General features: G+C 43.3%; 2 protein-coding genes across 4 annotated transcripts in view; one reads left to right on the forward strand and one right to left on the reverse strand.

The window, feature by feature from the left end:
- The window catches only part of LOC115168487 (poly(rC)-binding protein 4), a 51906-nt gene extending 47040 nt beyond the window's left edge, over positions 1-4866 (reverse strand). For 2 of the 3 annotated variants that reach the window (XM_029723824.1, XM_029723825.1), the window contains exon 1: positions 4304-4866. The gene's annotated coding sequence lies outside the window, so the exon portion shown is untranslated. The remainder of the gene's footprint in view (positions 1-4303) is intronic. The other variant, XM_029723826.1, reaches the window with a different exon arrangement.
- LOC115168904 (uncharacterized protein DDB_G0271670-like) overlaps positions 1-9268 on the forward strand; it is a gene marked incomplete at its 5' end in the record, with an annotated part of 12145 nt that extends 2877 nt beyond the window's left edge. The window contains one exon of the mRNA XM_029724424.1: positions 9222-9268. Within this exon, the coding sequence (XP_029580284.1) occupies positions 9222-9268 (47 nt within the window). The remainder of the gene's footprint in view (positions 1-9221) is intronic.
- Between the last annotated feature and the right edge of the window lie 7379 nt (positions 9269-16647).

Here is a 16647-nt window from a genome sequence, read left to right on the forward strand (position 1 = left end):
GGGTTTTTGCCTCAAATACACAGAGAAAAAATATGTGTAATATGAAAACGCCTGTGACAACAAATAATACAAGACTGAACATAACTGGCTAACTATTAATGTTCCGCTGTCACGTCAACAGGGTTGAACCTTTATATTTTAATACAAGTCATCAGTCTGGACATAATGAGGGATAGAACAATAAAATACAATTGATTATAAACTGGGTGGTTCGAGCCCTGAATGCTGATTGGCTGACAGCTGTGGTAAATCAGACTGTATACCACGGGTATGACAAAACATGTATTTTTACTGCTCTAATTACGTTGGTAACCAGTTTATAATAGCAATAAGGCACCTCAGGGGTTTGTGGTATATGGCCAATATACCACGGCTAAGGGCTGTGTCCAGGCAGTCCGCGTTGCGTCGTGCGTAAGAACAGCCCTTAGCCGTGGTATATTGGCATATACCACACCCCTTCGTGCCTTATTGCTTAAAATGAATCTTTGAATAAAATCTGTATGACTCAGTTTAGCTTGTATCCCTTTCACCTAATAAGCCTGCATCCTTAAAAATAAATCCTCTCAAGACCTACACATCCCTTCTCCTCCTTTTCTGAAACACTATTAAAGAGATTCTCTGGAAGAAAACAGTCTCTTTAAAACTAGGGATTTAGTGTCTTATTGAGGTAAAACAGTAATTCTTCTCAAAGATTATCCATGTATGAACTACACATTGACACATTCGGCCCAAAGCAAAGTACTTTCTTAGTCACCAAAGCACCGGAGCATGTCTTTAACCAGTCACCATACAGATGGCCATGGTCTGCAGCTTATGATAATTAAGCAGAGCTACTGTCTACTGTACTGTATAGCATTAAAGAGACCTTGATGACTTCACCCCCATTTACTAGGACAGTACTTTTTCTCCCTGACGGTGCAGGCAGGGCCTGGTTGTAAATGAGGAAGGGTATTAGCAATTCCCAGCCTTTGGAGAAGCATGTGTCAGGCCTAGAGTCTGTTATTTATGAGTCCTCTCAGCCCTCAGCCCTTCCTCTGCTGCTCTGCAGCAGAGATGCTGCTTGGGATTCATTATTGAAGAGGCCCTTCCACTCCTTATTAGATCTTTGATTTTTGGAGTGCATTAAGGAATTACATTCAGACTGAGAGCGTCAGCCATGCCTGATGGTCTCTCTCCCTCTGAGTGAGTAGTGAGCCTCAGTCTCTCTCTCTTTCAGAAACAGACAGACAGACATACAGGCACGGAAAACATTATCCTTCTCTCTGTCTTTCTCTCTCCCTCCCACTCACAAACAAACACACGCACGCATGTACGTACACAGACACACACACACAGTTCTGTCCTTTATTGATCCTCACGATCTGCCAGGGAGAGTCTGGCTCACGTATCTCTATGGGGGTATTCTATCCTATCCTCATATTCCCTCAATGAACAAACATCGCTGATAGAGAATGACTTAAATCAGGAGCTAATACTGTGATTTCTGTGTGGGAACACTATATAAGCATGCATTAATACCAGGTCACTCTCAAAAATGAGGATCTAACCCTCAAGAGATCTCCTGGTAGAATTAGATCATGTTAAAAACTCAGCTTGCAGAAAGATGAGATAAGATAGATAGAGGAAGGTAATCCAGATGACTAATATAGGATCATTGATATGCATGATTTATGTCTCTCGTCATACAGGTTTCCAGCAGTGCAGGATTTACCAAGCTGAAAACAGACACAAAAACAGACTACAGGAAGCTCTGTTCATCTCCAATTGCACCAGGGAGTGTTGGTTTGTACCAAGCTTTCTCTAATCAGACGATCCACATGTGGATGTTATTTCATTGACCTTACTGTCCTGGAAAGTCCATGGTGATTGACCCACTGAAATCCAATGGTGCCTTTTGTGCTATGATTGGCCTAACTTACTAGGTGTGGAAGTCCTTGATACATCTGGTAAACACACATAGAATGTCATAGAAAAATAAATCATCAACATTTTAGAGGACTTTGAACAGTATTAAATATCCTGTTTGTGCGCGGCTTCAGTGTGAGATCCAAACCTCTAATGCCAACGTCAAGCTGATTTTTTATATTGGTAGAAGCATTGCAGCATTTTCACAAAGGCCATATTATAAATATAAGTGAATGCTCACATATCACTAAAACATTTTCCAATCTAACTAGGGATTTTGTACACGCCTGACTGTGACTGTTCACTGTAAAGCTTCTGCTGGATTACAATTCTCCTAAATAGAAAAAGGTTGAAGAAGGTTGAGAAACAGTGAGCCTACAGCACAATGAAACAAATGATGGTTGACACACACACACACACCCACAATGTAACAATACTGTCCTGTGTATTTCAGAGAATCCACAACATCAGAATTGCTGATTAAAATAAATACTTGGTTTAAAACAATTGCATAAGTCAAATGATAAGTGTTTTTGGTAGCTTGTTCTGTACACAATAACCCTGTTTGTTACCCCTAGTTGTACCTAGTTAGGCTATACAAAAAACTCTTGCCATTCTCTCTCTGCTTAGGAGAATGCCAAGAGTGTGCAAAGCTGTCATCAAGGCAAAGGGTGGCGACTTTGAAGAATCTCAAATATAAAATATATTTTGATTTGTTTAACACTTTTTTGGTTACTACATGATTCCATGTTATTTCATAGTTTTGATGTCTTCACTATTATTCACTATTATTTGATGTCTTCACACCCCTATTATTCACATTTATTCTACAATGTAAAACTAAAGAAAACCCATAGAATGAGTAGGTGTGTCCAAACGTTTGACTCGTACTGTATAAACGTAACATGCAACAATATCAATGATTTTACTGAGTTACAGTTCATGTAAGGAAATCAGTCAATTGAAATAAATTAATTAGGCCCTAATCTATGGATTTTACATGACTGGGAACTGGCACAGCTATGAGTGGCCTGGGAAGGCATAGGCCCACCCACATGGAAACAAGGCCCACCCACTGGGGAGCCAGGCCCAGCCAATCAGAACGTAGTTTTTTATTACAGACAGAAATACTCCTCAGTTCCATCAGCTGTCCAGGTGGCTGGTCTCAGACGATCCCGCAGGTGAAGAAGCCAGATGTGGAGGTCCTGGGCTGGTGTGTTTATACGTGGTCTACTGTTGTGAGGCCGGTTGGACATACTGACAAATTCTCTAAAACAACTTTGGAGGCGGCTTATGGTAGAGAAATTAACATTCAATTCTCTGGCATCAGCTCTGGTGGACATTCCTGCAGTCAGCATGCCAATTGCAAGCTTCCTCAAAACTTGTGGCATTTTATTGTGTGACAAAACTGCACATTTTAGAGTGGCCTTTTATTGTCTGCAGAACAAGATGCCCCTGTGTAATGATCACGCTGTTTAATCAGCTTCTTGATATGCCACACCTGTCAGGTGGATGGATTATCTTGGCAAAGGGGAAATGCTCACTAACAGGGATGTAAACAAATTTGTCCACTAAATTTGAGAGAAATAATCTTTTTGTGCATATGGACAATTTATGGGATCTTTAATTTCACCTCATGAAACATAGGATGATCACTTTACATGTTGCGTTTATCTTTTTGTTCAGTATATAAATACATATGTGCCAAAATCAAATTTTGATGGTGGAATCTGAAGTAGAGTTTTTCTTGGCGCACTTCACTATACATTTGGGTCAACTCATTATTCTTTCAGTCCAGCCAGAGACCAATCTTTGTGTAGCTAGAACTGGCCTAGGCAGCTGGGTCAGCTTTCATTATCATAAAGACGTCTATTAACAAGGGGCCAATTGTCTCCTCAATCCCAATAAACTAGCCTACTGTTGTTCATTGAACGCATCTGTCGGGATTGCAGCATATGTCGTGGAGTTCAGCCCAAAAGCAGTGTCTTTACATAGCAACAACCATTTCAGGTTTCTTTGAATACTGTGTGTATGCAACACATTTTTATCCTAGAAACAATTTAAAAAAATGTAATTTTAATGTCTAAAAATGCCTCGACCACATTTATGCTAGACTATAAAAATAAAATAAAAAATACCATGATAGTCAGACGAAGAAAGGTGTTCTGTCATGTATTTAATATATTATGTGGTACACATAGGCATACGCTACATGAATGGTCCAATATACACCTCAAGGGAGTTTTCTATCACTAATTGAAATAGTTCAGCATTTGAGAATAGGAAGACACAGCAAGACATTACATGAGAGGTGTTTGAAGTTGAACAAATCACTGCACATTCACCAGAAAAATAACAAGTGACCGCTTGAATCAATAATACAAAAATCGTATCTTACCTGATTACATGCAGGGTCGTCAAGATTTCCTCTGAAGTATCCCCATGAATCTTTAAAAACCGAGTTTTGCATCCACATTAGATTCCACAGTGTTCTGATACGGATTTTCCTCCCTGTATCACGCTGAAAGAATAAAACGGGACTGAGTACAAGGCGCCTGTGCGTGGAGAGGGGGACGGCTCGATGGTGCGTGATGCATGCGGCTCAAAACGAATGACAGACTACCCTTCCGGACCGCTATGATTACCAAGGTGAAGGTTTCAGTGTGTACCCTACAGTGCACTCTGGGTAAAAGACTCTGTCCAACTATCTAACCACTCCTGACTCCGCTGGTGATCTGTCCCCCGAGCCTGTGTGATGGCTATCCCATGGGACCCCTGCAAAAATTCGGCGACATCTCACGCTTCCCGCTGTGCGTCGCATGACCAATCAGGCTTTTCGATTGATGGGACCCTAATTGTCTCGCATGTTGAATAGGATGACTTTTAAAATGTGCTTGGTCATACATGACAATAACTGTAACCTTTGAATAGCTTCATATAGCTCCTGGGAAATAATGATTCATACTGTATGTTCAGGCCGTGGAAATTGGGACCAGTGCCCATCAGTTCACAAGGCTTACTTGATGGCTTGCATTCTGTTGATGTAAAAAAGATTTGGCGAAGTTAAAACTAGTAAAAGGTTTGTGGAGGTCTGTTGTGTGCGGTCCAGAATTATGACTGTGCTATCAGACTATTTGCCCTCATATACTGCCATCTAGTGAATGTCTCAGCTATTGTTTTGAAAAATGTCTACGCAAATTGCACTGTAACTTTTTATTCTGCTAATACAATAACATTTCATTGCACATTCTTAATTTGCTATGGATCAATTTAGAGAGTTACTATATGATATGGACTTGAATGATGTTGTTTAATGATGTTTAACTCTGTAGAATGTGATTTCATATCAAATAAAAGTGTATTGGTCGTGTACACATATTTTGCAGATTTTATCTATCGCAGGTCCAGCTAAATGCGTATGTTTCTTGCTCCAACAGTGAAACATACCTAGCAAGTAACGTTAGCAATACGAAGCAATACACACAAATCCCCAAAATAAAATTAAGAAATTAAGAAATATCAGAACAAGCAACATCAGAGTCCAAAATAAATAAATACATAAATATAATTCAAAGGTTTTCATTTTTAAAACTATTTTCTACATTGTAGAATAATAGTGAATAAATCAAAACTATGAAATAACACAAATGTAATCATGTAGTAACCAAAAAAAGTGTTAAAATAATCTAAATATATTTTATATCTGAGATTCTTCAAAGTAGCCTTCCTTTGCCTTGATGCCAGCATTGCACACTTTTGACATTCTCTCAACCATCTTCACCTGGAATGCTTTTCCAACTCTTCTTGAAGGAGTTCCCACTTATGCTGAGCACTTGTTGGCTGGTTTTCCTTCACTCTGCGGTCCAACTCATCCCAAACCATCTCAATTGGGTTGAGGTCGGGTGATTGTGGAGGCCAGGTCATCTGATGCAGCACTTCATCACTCTCCTTGTTCGTCAAGTAGCCCTTACACAGCCTGGAGGTGTGTTGGGTCATTGTCATGTTGAAAAACAAATGATAGTCCCACTAAGCATAAACCAGATGGGATGGCGTATCGTTGCAGAATGCTGTGGTAGCCATGCTGGTTAAGTGTGCCTTGAATTTTAAATAAATCACAGACAGTGTCACCAGCAAAGCACCATAACACCTGCTCCTCCATGCCTCACGGTGGGAACCACACATGCGGAGATAACCCATTAACCTACTCTGCATCTCACAAAGACACTGCGGTTGGAACCAAAAATCTCACATTTGGACTCATCAGACGAAAGGACAGATTTCCACCAGTCTAATGTCCATTGCTCCTGTTTCTTGGCCCAAGCAAGTCTTTTCTTCTTATTGGTGTCCTTTAGTAGTGGTTTCTTTGCAGCAATTCAACCATGAAGGCCTGATTCACGCAGTCTCCTCTGTACAGTTGATGTTGAGATGTGTCTCTACTTGAACTCTGTGAAGCATTTATTTGGGCTGCAATTTCTGAGGCTGGTAACTCAAATGAACTTATCCTCTTCAGCAGAGGTAACTCTTTTATTTTTATTTGTATTTTTTCACCTTTATTTAACCAGGCAGGCCAGTTGAGAGCAAGTTCTCATTTACAACTGCGACCTGGCCAAGATAAAGCGAAGCAGTGCGACACAAACAACAGCACAGAGTTACACATGGAATAAACAAGCGTACAGTCAATAATACAATAGAAAAAGTCTATATACAGTGTGTGCAAATGAGGTAGGATAAGGGAGGTAAGGCAATAAATAGGCCATAGTGGCAAAGTAATGACAATATAGCAAATAAACACTGGGGTGATAGATGTGCAGAAGATGAGTGTGCAAGTAGAGATACTGGGGTGCAAAGGAGCTAAATAAATAACAGTATGGGCATGAGGTAGTTGGATGGGCTATTTACAGATGGGCTATGTACAGGTGCAGTGATCTGTGAGCTGCTCTGATAGCTGGTGCTTAAAACTAGTGAGGGAGATATGAGTCTCCAGCGTCAGTGATTTTTGCAGTTCGTTCCAGTCATGGCAGCAGAGAACTGGAAGGAAAGGCGGCCAAACGAGGAATTGGCCTTGGGGGTGACCAGTGAAATATACCTGCTGGAGCGCGTGCTACGGGTGGGTGCTGCTATGGTGACCAGTGAGCTGAGATAAGGCGAGGCTTTACCTAGCAAAGACTTATAGACGACCTGGAGCCAATGGGTTTGGTGACGAATATGAAGTGAGGGCCAGCCATCGAGAGCATACAGGTCGCAGTGGTGGGTAGAATATGGGGCTTTGGTGACAAAACGGATGGCACTGTGATGGACTGCATCCAATTTGCTGAGTAGAGTGTTGGAGGCTATTTTGAAAATGACATCGCCGAAGTCAAGGATTGATAGGATAGTCAGTTTTACGAGGGTATGTTTGGCAGCATGAGTGAAGGATGCTTTGTTGCGAAATACAATGCCGATTCTAGATTACATTTTGGATATGAGATTCTTAATGTGAGTCTGGAAGGAGAGTTTACAGTCTAACCAGACACCTAGGTATTTGTAGTTGTCCACATATTCTAAGTCAGAACCGTCCAGAGTAGTGATGCTGGACAGGCGGGCAGGTGTGGGCAGCGATAGGTTGAAGAGCATGCATTTATTTGCATTTAAGAGCAGTTGCAGGCCACGGAAGGAGAGTTGTATGGCATTGAAGCTCATCTGGAGGTTAGTTAACAAAGTGTCCAAAGAAGGCCCAGAAGTATACAGAATGGTGTTGTCTGCATAGAGGTGGATCAGAGAATCACAAGCAGCAAGAGCGACATCATTGATGTATACAGAGAAAAGAGTCGGCCCGAGGATTGAACCCTGTGGCACCCCCATAGAGACTGCCAGAGGTCCGGACAACAGGCCCTCCGATTTGACATAATGAACTCTGTCTGAGAAGTAGTTGGAGAACTAGGCGAGGCAGTCATTTGAGAAACCGATGCTGTTTAGTCTGCCGATAAGAATGTGGTGATTGACAGAGTCGAAAGCCTTGGCCAGGTCAAAGAACACAGCTGCACAGTATTGTCTCTTATCGATGGGGCGTCTTCCTTTCCTGTGGCTGTCCTCATGAGAGCCAGTTTCATCATAGTGCTTGAGGGTTTTTGCGACTGCCCTTGAAGAAACTTTCAAAGATCTTGAAATTATCCAGATTGATTGACCTTCATGTCTTAAAACTATTGATGAACTGTCGTTTCTCTTTGCTTATTTGAGCTGTTCTTGCCATAATATGGACTTGGTCTTTTAACAAATAGGGATATCTTCTGTATACCCCCCTACCTTGTCACAACACAACTGATTGGCTCAAGCCCATTAAGAAGGAAAGAAATTCCACAAATTAACTTTTAACAAGGTACACCTGTTAATTGAAATGCATTCCAGATGACTATCTCATGAAGCTGGTTGAGAGAATGCCAAGAGTGTGCAAAGCTGTCATCAAGGCAAAGGGTGGCTACTTTGAATAATCTCAAATCTCAAATATATTTTGATTTGTTTAACACTTTTTTGGTTACTACATTGTTCCATATTGTTATTTCATAATTGTAATATCTTCACTATTATTCTACAATGTAGAAAATAGTAAAATTAAAGAAAACCTTTGAATGAGTAGGTGTGTCCAAACTTTTGACTGGCACTGTATATACACACCAAACTATGACATTACTCGTTCTGATCATTTATTTTGGAATCTGTGTGTGTGTGTGTGTGTATGTGTATGTGTGTGTGTGTGTGTGTGTGTGTGTGTGTGTGTGTGTGTGCGCGTGTGTGTGTGCGTGTGTGTGTGTGTGTGTGTGTGTGTGTGTGTGTGTGTGTGTGTGTGTGTGTGTGTGTGTGGATGTATATAATGGTGTGTAGACAGTATGCATAGTATATGACTAGGAAAGGTGTGTACAGCAGTAGTTATATATGATGACCCATTACTAGAATACAGTATATCTCGTCATGGTAACTCTGTGCACTCAAATTGCCATCGATAAAATGCTATTGTGTTCGTTGTCCATAGCTTATGCCTTCCCATCGCCACCAAGGAGCACTCTGTTCACAATGTTGACATCAGCAAACCGCTCACCTACATGTCGCCATTCAGCTGCCATCTGCCCTGTACAGTTGAAACCAGGATTCATCTGTAAAGAGTACACTTCTCCAGCATGCCAGTGGCCATCGAAGGTGAGCATTTGCCCACTGAAGTCGGTTACGACTCCGAACTGCAGTCAGGTCAAGACCCAGATGAGGATGACAAGCACACAGATGAGCTTCTCTGAGACGGTTTCTGAGAGTTTGTGAAGAACTTCTTTGGTTGTGCAAATCCACAGATTCGTCAGCTCTCCGGGTGGCTGGTCTCAGACGATTCTGCAAGTGAAAAAGCCAGATGTGGAGGTCCTGGGCTGACGTGGTTACACGTGGTCTACTGTTGTAAGGCCAGTTGGACGTACTGCCAAATTCTCTAAAACGACATCAATGGCGGCTTATGATAGAGAAATTAACATTGCATCTCTGTCAAAAGCTCTGGTGGACATTCCTACAGTCAGCATGCCCATTGCACACTCCCTCAAAACTTGAGACATCTGTAGCATTGTGTTGTGTGACCAAACTGCACATTTTAGAGTGGCCTTTTATTGTCCCCAGCACAAGATGCACCTGTGTAATGATCATGCTGTTTAATCAGCTTCTTGATATGCCACACCTGTCAGGTGGATGGATTATCTTGGCAAAGGAGAAATGCTCACTAACAGGGATCTAAACAAATTTGTGAGCAAAATTTGAGGTAAATTCGCTTTTTGTGCGGATGGAAAATTTCTGGGATCTTTTATTTCAGCTCATGAAACATGGGACCAACACTTTACATGTTGCGTAGATATTATTGTTCAGTATATGAAGTGGGTAAAACAGTATGTAAACATTATTCAAGTAACCAGTGTACAATGACTATGTACAAAGGGCAGCAGTCTCTAAGAATCAGGGTAGAGTACCGGGTGGTAGCTGGCTAGTAACAGTGACTAAGTTCAGGGCAGGGAACTGGGCGGAGGCCAGCTATAGTGGTGACTATTTAACAGTCTGATGGCCTTGAGATATAAGCTTTTTTTTCCATCTCTCGGTCCCAGCTTTGATGTACCTGTACTTTCACCGCCTTCTAGATGGTAGTGGTTCCTTGATGATCTTCTTGGCCTTCCTGGTGACAGGTCAGCAGCTAAACTAAAATCTCAATTGTTTCCATTTTGCCAAAATGCACATAGGGCAGTCATAAATTCTCAGTCTACTCTGTAATGGCTTAGTAATATCTTGACTGTGATGCATGACATAGCAGCCTCTGTCTGTCCCTGTCGGTCTCCCTCAGTCAGTGGAATACCTGGGTAATTGGAAGATGACAGCTTCATTTATTTAACTGATTACACACCGACACACTCTGCTTCAGATGTGGAACTTCGGTGCTCACATTGTGACTGAAAAATGGTTGTTGAGTATATATTAAAATTAGTCAATGTCAACAGTTTGTGGAATTTTGAATACACAAAATAAGTTTTATGAAAACAGCTAGCCACTCTGTCGCTGATTTTACAGTGTAAGACAGTGTAATACTTTTGTAACAACTTATCAAAAGTCCACAACACATTGTTTTAAATTGGACTGTCAGTGGTGTCCATTGGAATTTTACCCATTGACTTGTTTTACCCCTCTGTATTCACTGGCATCCAAAGAATTGGAAGATGTCCGTCTCTCTGCATACATCGACATTAACTCAGAACTGTAGGAAACAGCATGGTACCGCTTATATACTCTATTTCATGTACTGTATTCCGTTGCAAACTACTGATAGATCTCAATCGATTTTTTTCTTTTGAACAAGAATCCAAAGTAAAATACTTTGAAATATAATGCAGAATGGACCTACACGTTGTCTTCGGCAACGTCAAAAGTAGCTTATTGCAACTCTTGAATTTTGTTTTATAAATGAGGTCCACTGTGAGCTCTATACTTTCACATCAATACAGGCTTCTAGAAGATACACAACTCCATGTAGGCTGTTTGTCTTGACTATTCATATTTTCTGGGTCATAGTAAGTCAAGGACCCTGGCATTAAAACACAAGTAGTCTCACACTGCTCTGAATAGCTTGCTAAGCTCAACACCTCTCTCGGAAAGAGCGAATGAATGGTATTTCTTTCTAGCAGTAGGAGGTGCTGTGTGATTTCTAATCTCTCTTGCAGAAAGATAGAAAGTGATGGTCTTGTTCTATGTAAAAACAGCGGGCGCTGTTGCTACCATCGCTGGAGCAATGGTGCTTAGATTTCTGGATAGCTGCTGTGTATATATATCACTCAAACAGATGGTGGTTGTACAACAACTCAAGTGTGGAGCTGGGAATGAGACAGTCATCAATAAGGATGAGGAATTATAGCTGTACTGAAACATGACTGCTGGTTAGGCTGAGAGAGACCCGCACGCACACAGACATACACACCTGCACTTAAACATGACATTTGACTAAGATGACATTGCAGGGCTCTGCGTGGGATCATGACAGAGCACTTCATCAAATTTGCCCCCTAGTTAGCTGTGTGTGTGTGTGTGTGTGTGTGTGTGGGTGTGGGTGTGGGTGTGTGTGCATGTGCATGTGCGTGTGCGTGTGCGTGTGCGTGTGTGGGTGTGTGTGTGTGTGTGGGTGTGTGTGTGGGTGTGGGTGTGTGTGTGTGTGTGCATGTGCGTGCGTGTGTAAGGGATTTGGTTATCTTAGTTCTTGGTATGAATGGTCTTTAATTTTGAACCCTTGTTGTAATAGGTTGGGTTTTACATTTGATTGATTATAAAGTTCAACGATGGATCGCGGATCCAGGCGTGTTTTCCAGGGTTCTCCATTCACTGATTTCACTCCTGGAAAAGGCCTGTTTATTGAAGATAGTGGTGTTCATAGTGAAGTTGTGCAGAATGTAGTCATAGTATGAGAATTACCGCAGTATATGATTTCATGTATGACTTCAGCGTTCCATAAGTACTTTAGTGTTTTGAAAGTGCCACATTTCATCCACATTCTCATAGATTTCTTTCAAAAAATGTAAACTCATTGTTTTCACCTTAGATTATTTTGACTGTGATGGGTTGTTCCCTTTAGTATTAGGAAAAAATCAGCCCTGTTATAATGACAACCCCAACTTACTTTGGCCTACATAATGTATGTGGCCCATATTCTTGTCTAGAGGCATTCAGGCCTAATAAATGCCTCTCACACTAAATGGCACTGAAACATCAAGAGATGTCACTAGGGCGGTGATTACTCAGCCATGGAACGTCTCTCCTTTTTCTTTCCAATACTCTCACAGACAAACAAGCACAAACATGATTTAACATTCCCAGCATTGAATTTCCTGGAGTTTCTCAACACGGCCCTGACAAACGTTTACACCTCAGAACCAACGTGGTATTGTCTGTCTTCACTTGCCTGATCCCTCGTGGTTACTGTTTTTCTCAATTGTTATTTTTGTAGAGGTTAGCCTGTGGTGAATCTCTCATCTTTTTAGGAAGAATGCAGTGGAAAAATGTTGGCATGCTGCTTTGATGTTCGCAGCTCAACCATGAGACGAACATGAAAGGGATGCTGTTTTCCCTCCCGTACTCATTTACATAACTTATCATCATTTAAGAAATTACATTTATCATAACACTCTTGATTGCGGCATTATGTGCAAACAGTCTCCCATTATTCAATTCCCTCTCAGTATTCTAATCTTCTAACAAACATTTTTGTGTGACCCACTGTAGGCACATTCGCAACACATTGGCTATAATGTAACAAAATGTGGAAAAGGGGAAGGGGTCTGAATACTTTCCGAATGCACTGTATGCATCATATTCCAGCTCACACACGTACAGGCATGCAAAAGCACACATATGCACACACACAGACACAATAATCAGAGTGCTGCTGGGTCAAGTGTTGCTTCTGTTCACGCTAATAGCTAAAATATGCTATATAGTAGCCATTATTTAGATGCAGCAGCAGCTCAGCCAAATTGTAGGTTAAATATGGATTATGTATGTGTTTTTAGTTGATAATGTAAGGTCCTGCTTTGCAGCTGGCTTTTGAAAGTAATCAAGACAATGTCAGGACAGAACCCATTGTTGACAGAATACTAATATATGGTTTAGTATTAAGTAAATGAAAAAGGCTTCTTGCATGTCACATCTTTTCATCAGGATTTACTGTAGTGTGAAAGCGCCTGGGCACAGTGTACAATCACACAAACAGTTTAATTAAACTATCACAGCGATAGGGAGAAAGGAACGGAACACTTGTATTGTCTTGTTTAATTAAGTCTGAGTCAAATTCCCATGACTCGCGATCAAAGAATTTTACCATACCCTTTCAAATCACTAACCTAATCTGTCAATTGCATCCAATTTTCCAGTTGAAACAGTTGATGAGTTGAACCATAAAATTAGGCCTAATACATCTACAACATTTTTGTATTAAATGTACACAACTCTAACCTTAACTGCAACTGATTACTTTAAACAACAACTCAGTTTGTTTATTTTCTCCCCCAGTGACTTTCCTGTTGTCCACTCTACAATGGTGGACTGAGCACATTAACCAACAAGAAACATGAATAAACTGAATAATGGATTGTCAGGCTATCAGATGGCTCATGACAGAGAAACAATTGAAAGTTGGTTTCGAAACTGTTCATGGACCACAATATTTAGTGATTTCCGTGGTTCTGTGAGAAGTAATAGATGGTAAAGAATGGTGAAGGCGGAGATCGAAAGCCTGTGGCATCTGCTGTCCAGGGACATAACACATGAATCACATTCATATTGTCGGTTATTTACAATGTGACACCAAACGCCACATAATGCTCAAGGACCCCTTGATTTAAACAGTGAGATGGAAAAGAAGGGTTCTACTCTTCCTGAAAACTGTAGGCTGCCTCCCAGTTCTATAACCACACTGTATATTCTACCACAGTTATAAGAGTATAAGGGCACAGGGTGAGACCCAGATGCAGACACGGGAGGCAGATGGTCCGAGTTTCTGATATTTATTAGAATCCAAGGGGCAGGCAAGAGAATGGTCGTGGACAGGCAAAAGACCATAAGGTCAGAGTCCAGGAGGTACAGAGTGGTCAGGGCAGGCAGTATGGTCAGGCAGGTGGGTTCAGAGTCAATGCAAGCAAGGGTCAAAACTGGGAGGAGCTGCAAAAAACAGAAAAGGAAAAAGCAGGAGCACAGAGTAACACGCTGGCTGACTTGACAAAACAAGACGAACTGGCACAGACAGAAAACACAGATATAAATACCCAGGGGACAATGGGGAAGATGGGTGTCACCTGGAGGGGTACCACCTGGCGTCCTACCTGGGCGCATACCTGGTTGACCGGGGTGACGGCAGTGGAAGTCGGTGATGAGGGCTGGGTCCAGGATGTCTCTAGTGGGGACCCAGCACCTCTCCTCTGGGTCATAACCCTCCCAGTCAACCAGGTACTGAAAACCCCTGCCCGCGGTTTAACACTCAGGAGACGTCTCACCGTGAACGCCGGATGGCCACTGATGACACGGGGCGAAGGGGTGGGCCTGGAAACAGAAGACAAAGGGCTGTGAGACACGGGCTTAATCCAAGACACATGGAACGTAGGGTGAATAGGGAGGGTACGGGTTAGTAAAAGACGCACAGCTGTGGAACTAAGGACTCTAGAGATGAGGAAAGGGCCAATGAAATGGGGGGAAAGTTTGCGGGACTCCACCCGAAGGGGCAGGTCCCATGTGGATAGCCATACCTTCTGCCCAATGCAATAGCGAGGAGCTGGAGCCCGGTGGCGGTCCGCTTGTCGACGATACCTGGAGTTGGTCTTGAGAAGTGCCACCCAGACACTTCTCCAGGTACGCCGACAGCGGCGGACGAACATCTGGGCCGAGGGTATGTTGACTTCCTGCTCTTGTTCTGGGAAGAGTGGAGGCTGATACCCCATGAAGCATTTGAAAGGGGAGAGTCCCGTGGCAGGACAGTGAAGAGTGTTCCGGGTAAACTCCACCCAGACCAGTTGTCGGCTCCAGGTAGTGGGGTTGGTCGAGACAAGGCATCTTAAGGTTGTTTCCAGGTCTTGATTTGCTCGCTCTGACTGGCCGTTGGATTGGGGATGGAATCCGGAGGACAGGCTGGCCAACAACCCCATAAGGGTGCAGAACGCCTTCCAGAACTGAGACGAGAACTGAGACGAGAACTGAGGACCCCGGTCGGAGACCATGTCCACCGGGAGTCTGTGGATCCTGAAGACGTGCTTCACCATGAGCTGGGTCGTCTCTTTGGCAGAGGGTAGTTTGGGGAGAGGGATGAAATGGGCGGCCTTGGAAAACCGATCCACGACTGCCAGAATGACAGTGTTGCCATCAGACGGAGGGAGCCCAGTGACAAAGTCCTAAGATATATGGGACCAGGGACGATGAGGGACAGGTAGTGGCTGAAGGAGGCCAGAAGGGGCTTGCCGCAGTCTTATTCTGAGTACAAACGGTGCATGCGTCAGGAACAAGAGGCGTCAGGAACCATTGTGGGCCACCAGAAATGTTGTCGGAGGAAGGCCAGGGTTTGACGGGAACCCGGATGACAGGTAAGCCTGGAGGAATGAGCCCATTCCAGGACCCGGGACTGGACCGAATTGGGGACGAACAATAGGTTAGCCGGGCCCCCTCCAGGGGCAGGCTAGGAATGTTGTGTCTTGCGGATCAGAGTCTCAATACCCCAGCCCACAGCAGCCGCAAGGCATGAGGTTGGGAGGATGGTCTCGGAGTCAGAGGATGTGGCAGCGGGACTGTACGGCCGAGAGAGGGCATCAGGTTTAACATTCTTGGACTCTGGATGATAGGAAATTGTGAAGTTGAACCTGGGGAATAACAGAGCCCACCGGGCCTGCCTGGAGTTAAGGCGCTTGGCTGTGCGGAGATATTCCAAATTCTTGAGGTCGGTCCAAACCAAAAACGAATGTTCTGCTCCCTCCAGCCAGGGTCTCCACTCCTCCAGTGCCATCTTGACCACCAGGAGTTCTCGGTTACCCACGTCGTAGTTTCTTTCTGCAGAGCTGAGACGATGGGGCAGGAAGGCACAGGGATGGAGCTTTTGGTCCTGGATGGATCGCTGGGACAGGATAGCCCCCACTCCAACGTCAGAAGCATCGACCTCAACCACAAACTGACGGGACGGGTCCGGATGGATGAGGATGGGGGCTGTAGTGAACCGATGCTTCAGGTCCACAAAGTCTCTGTCAACCGCTGGGGACCATGTGAACGGTACCTTGGGAGAGGTGAGTGCCGAGAGGGGGGCCGCCAGGGTGCTGTAGGCTTGAATGAAACGCCGGTAGAAATGAGCAAACCCCAGGAAACATTGTAGCTGCACCCTGGACGTAGGTTGGGGCCAATCCACTACTGCTTTCACCTTTTCTGGGTCCATCTGGACATTTCCTTCCTTTCCTCCTAAGATAGCCCAGAAAGGAGCAGGTAGAACGGTGGAACTCACATTTCTCCGCTTTCACAAATAACTGGTTCTCCAGGAGGCGCTGAAGGACTTGTTGAACATGGAGGATGTATTCTTGGGCAGAAAGGGGGAAAAAACAGGATGTCGTTGAGGTAGATGAACACAAAACGATTTAATGTGTCCCAGAGTTCATCGTTAACCAGTCCCTGGAATACCGTTGGTGAGTCCAAACGGCATGACCAAGTACTCATAATGTCCACTGGCAGTGTTGTGAAGGCTGT

The sequence above is a fragment of the Salmo trutta genome, chromosome 30 (genome assembly GCF_901001165.1).
Source record: "Salmo trutta chromosome 30, fSalTru1.1, whole genome shotgun sequence".
NCBI classification, from domain to species: Eukaryota; Metazoa; Chordata; class Actinopteri; order Salmoniformes; family Salmonidae; genus Salmo; species Salmo trutta.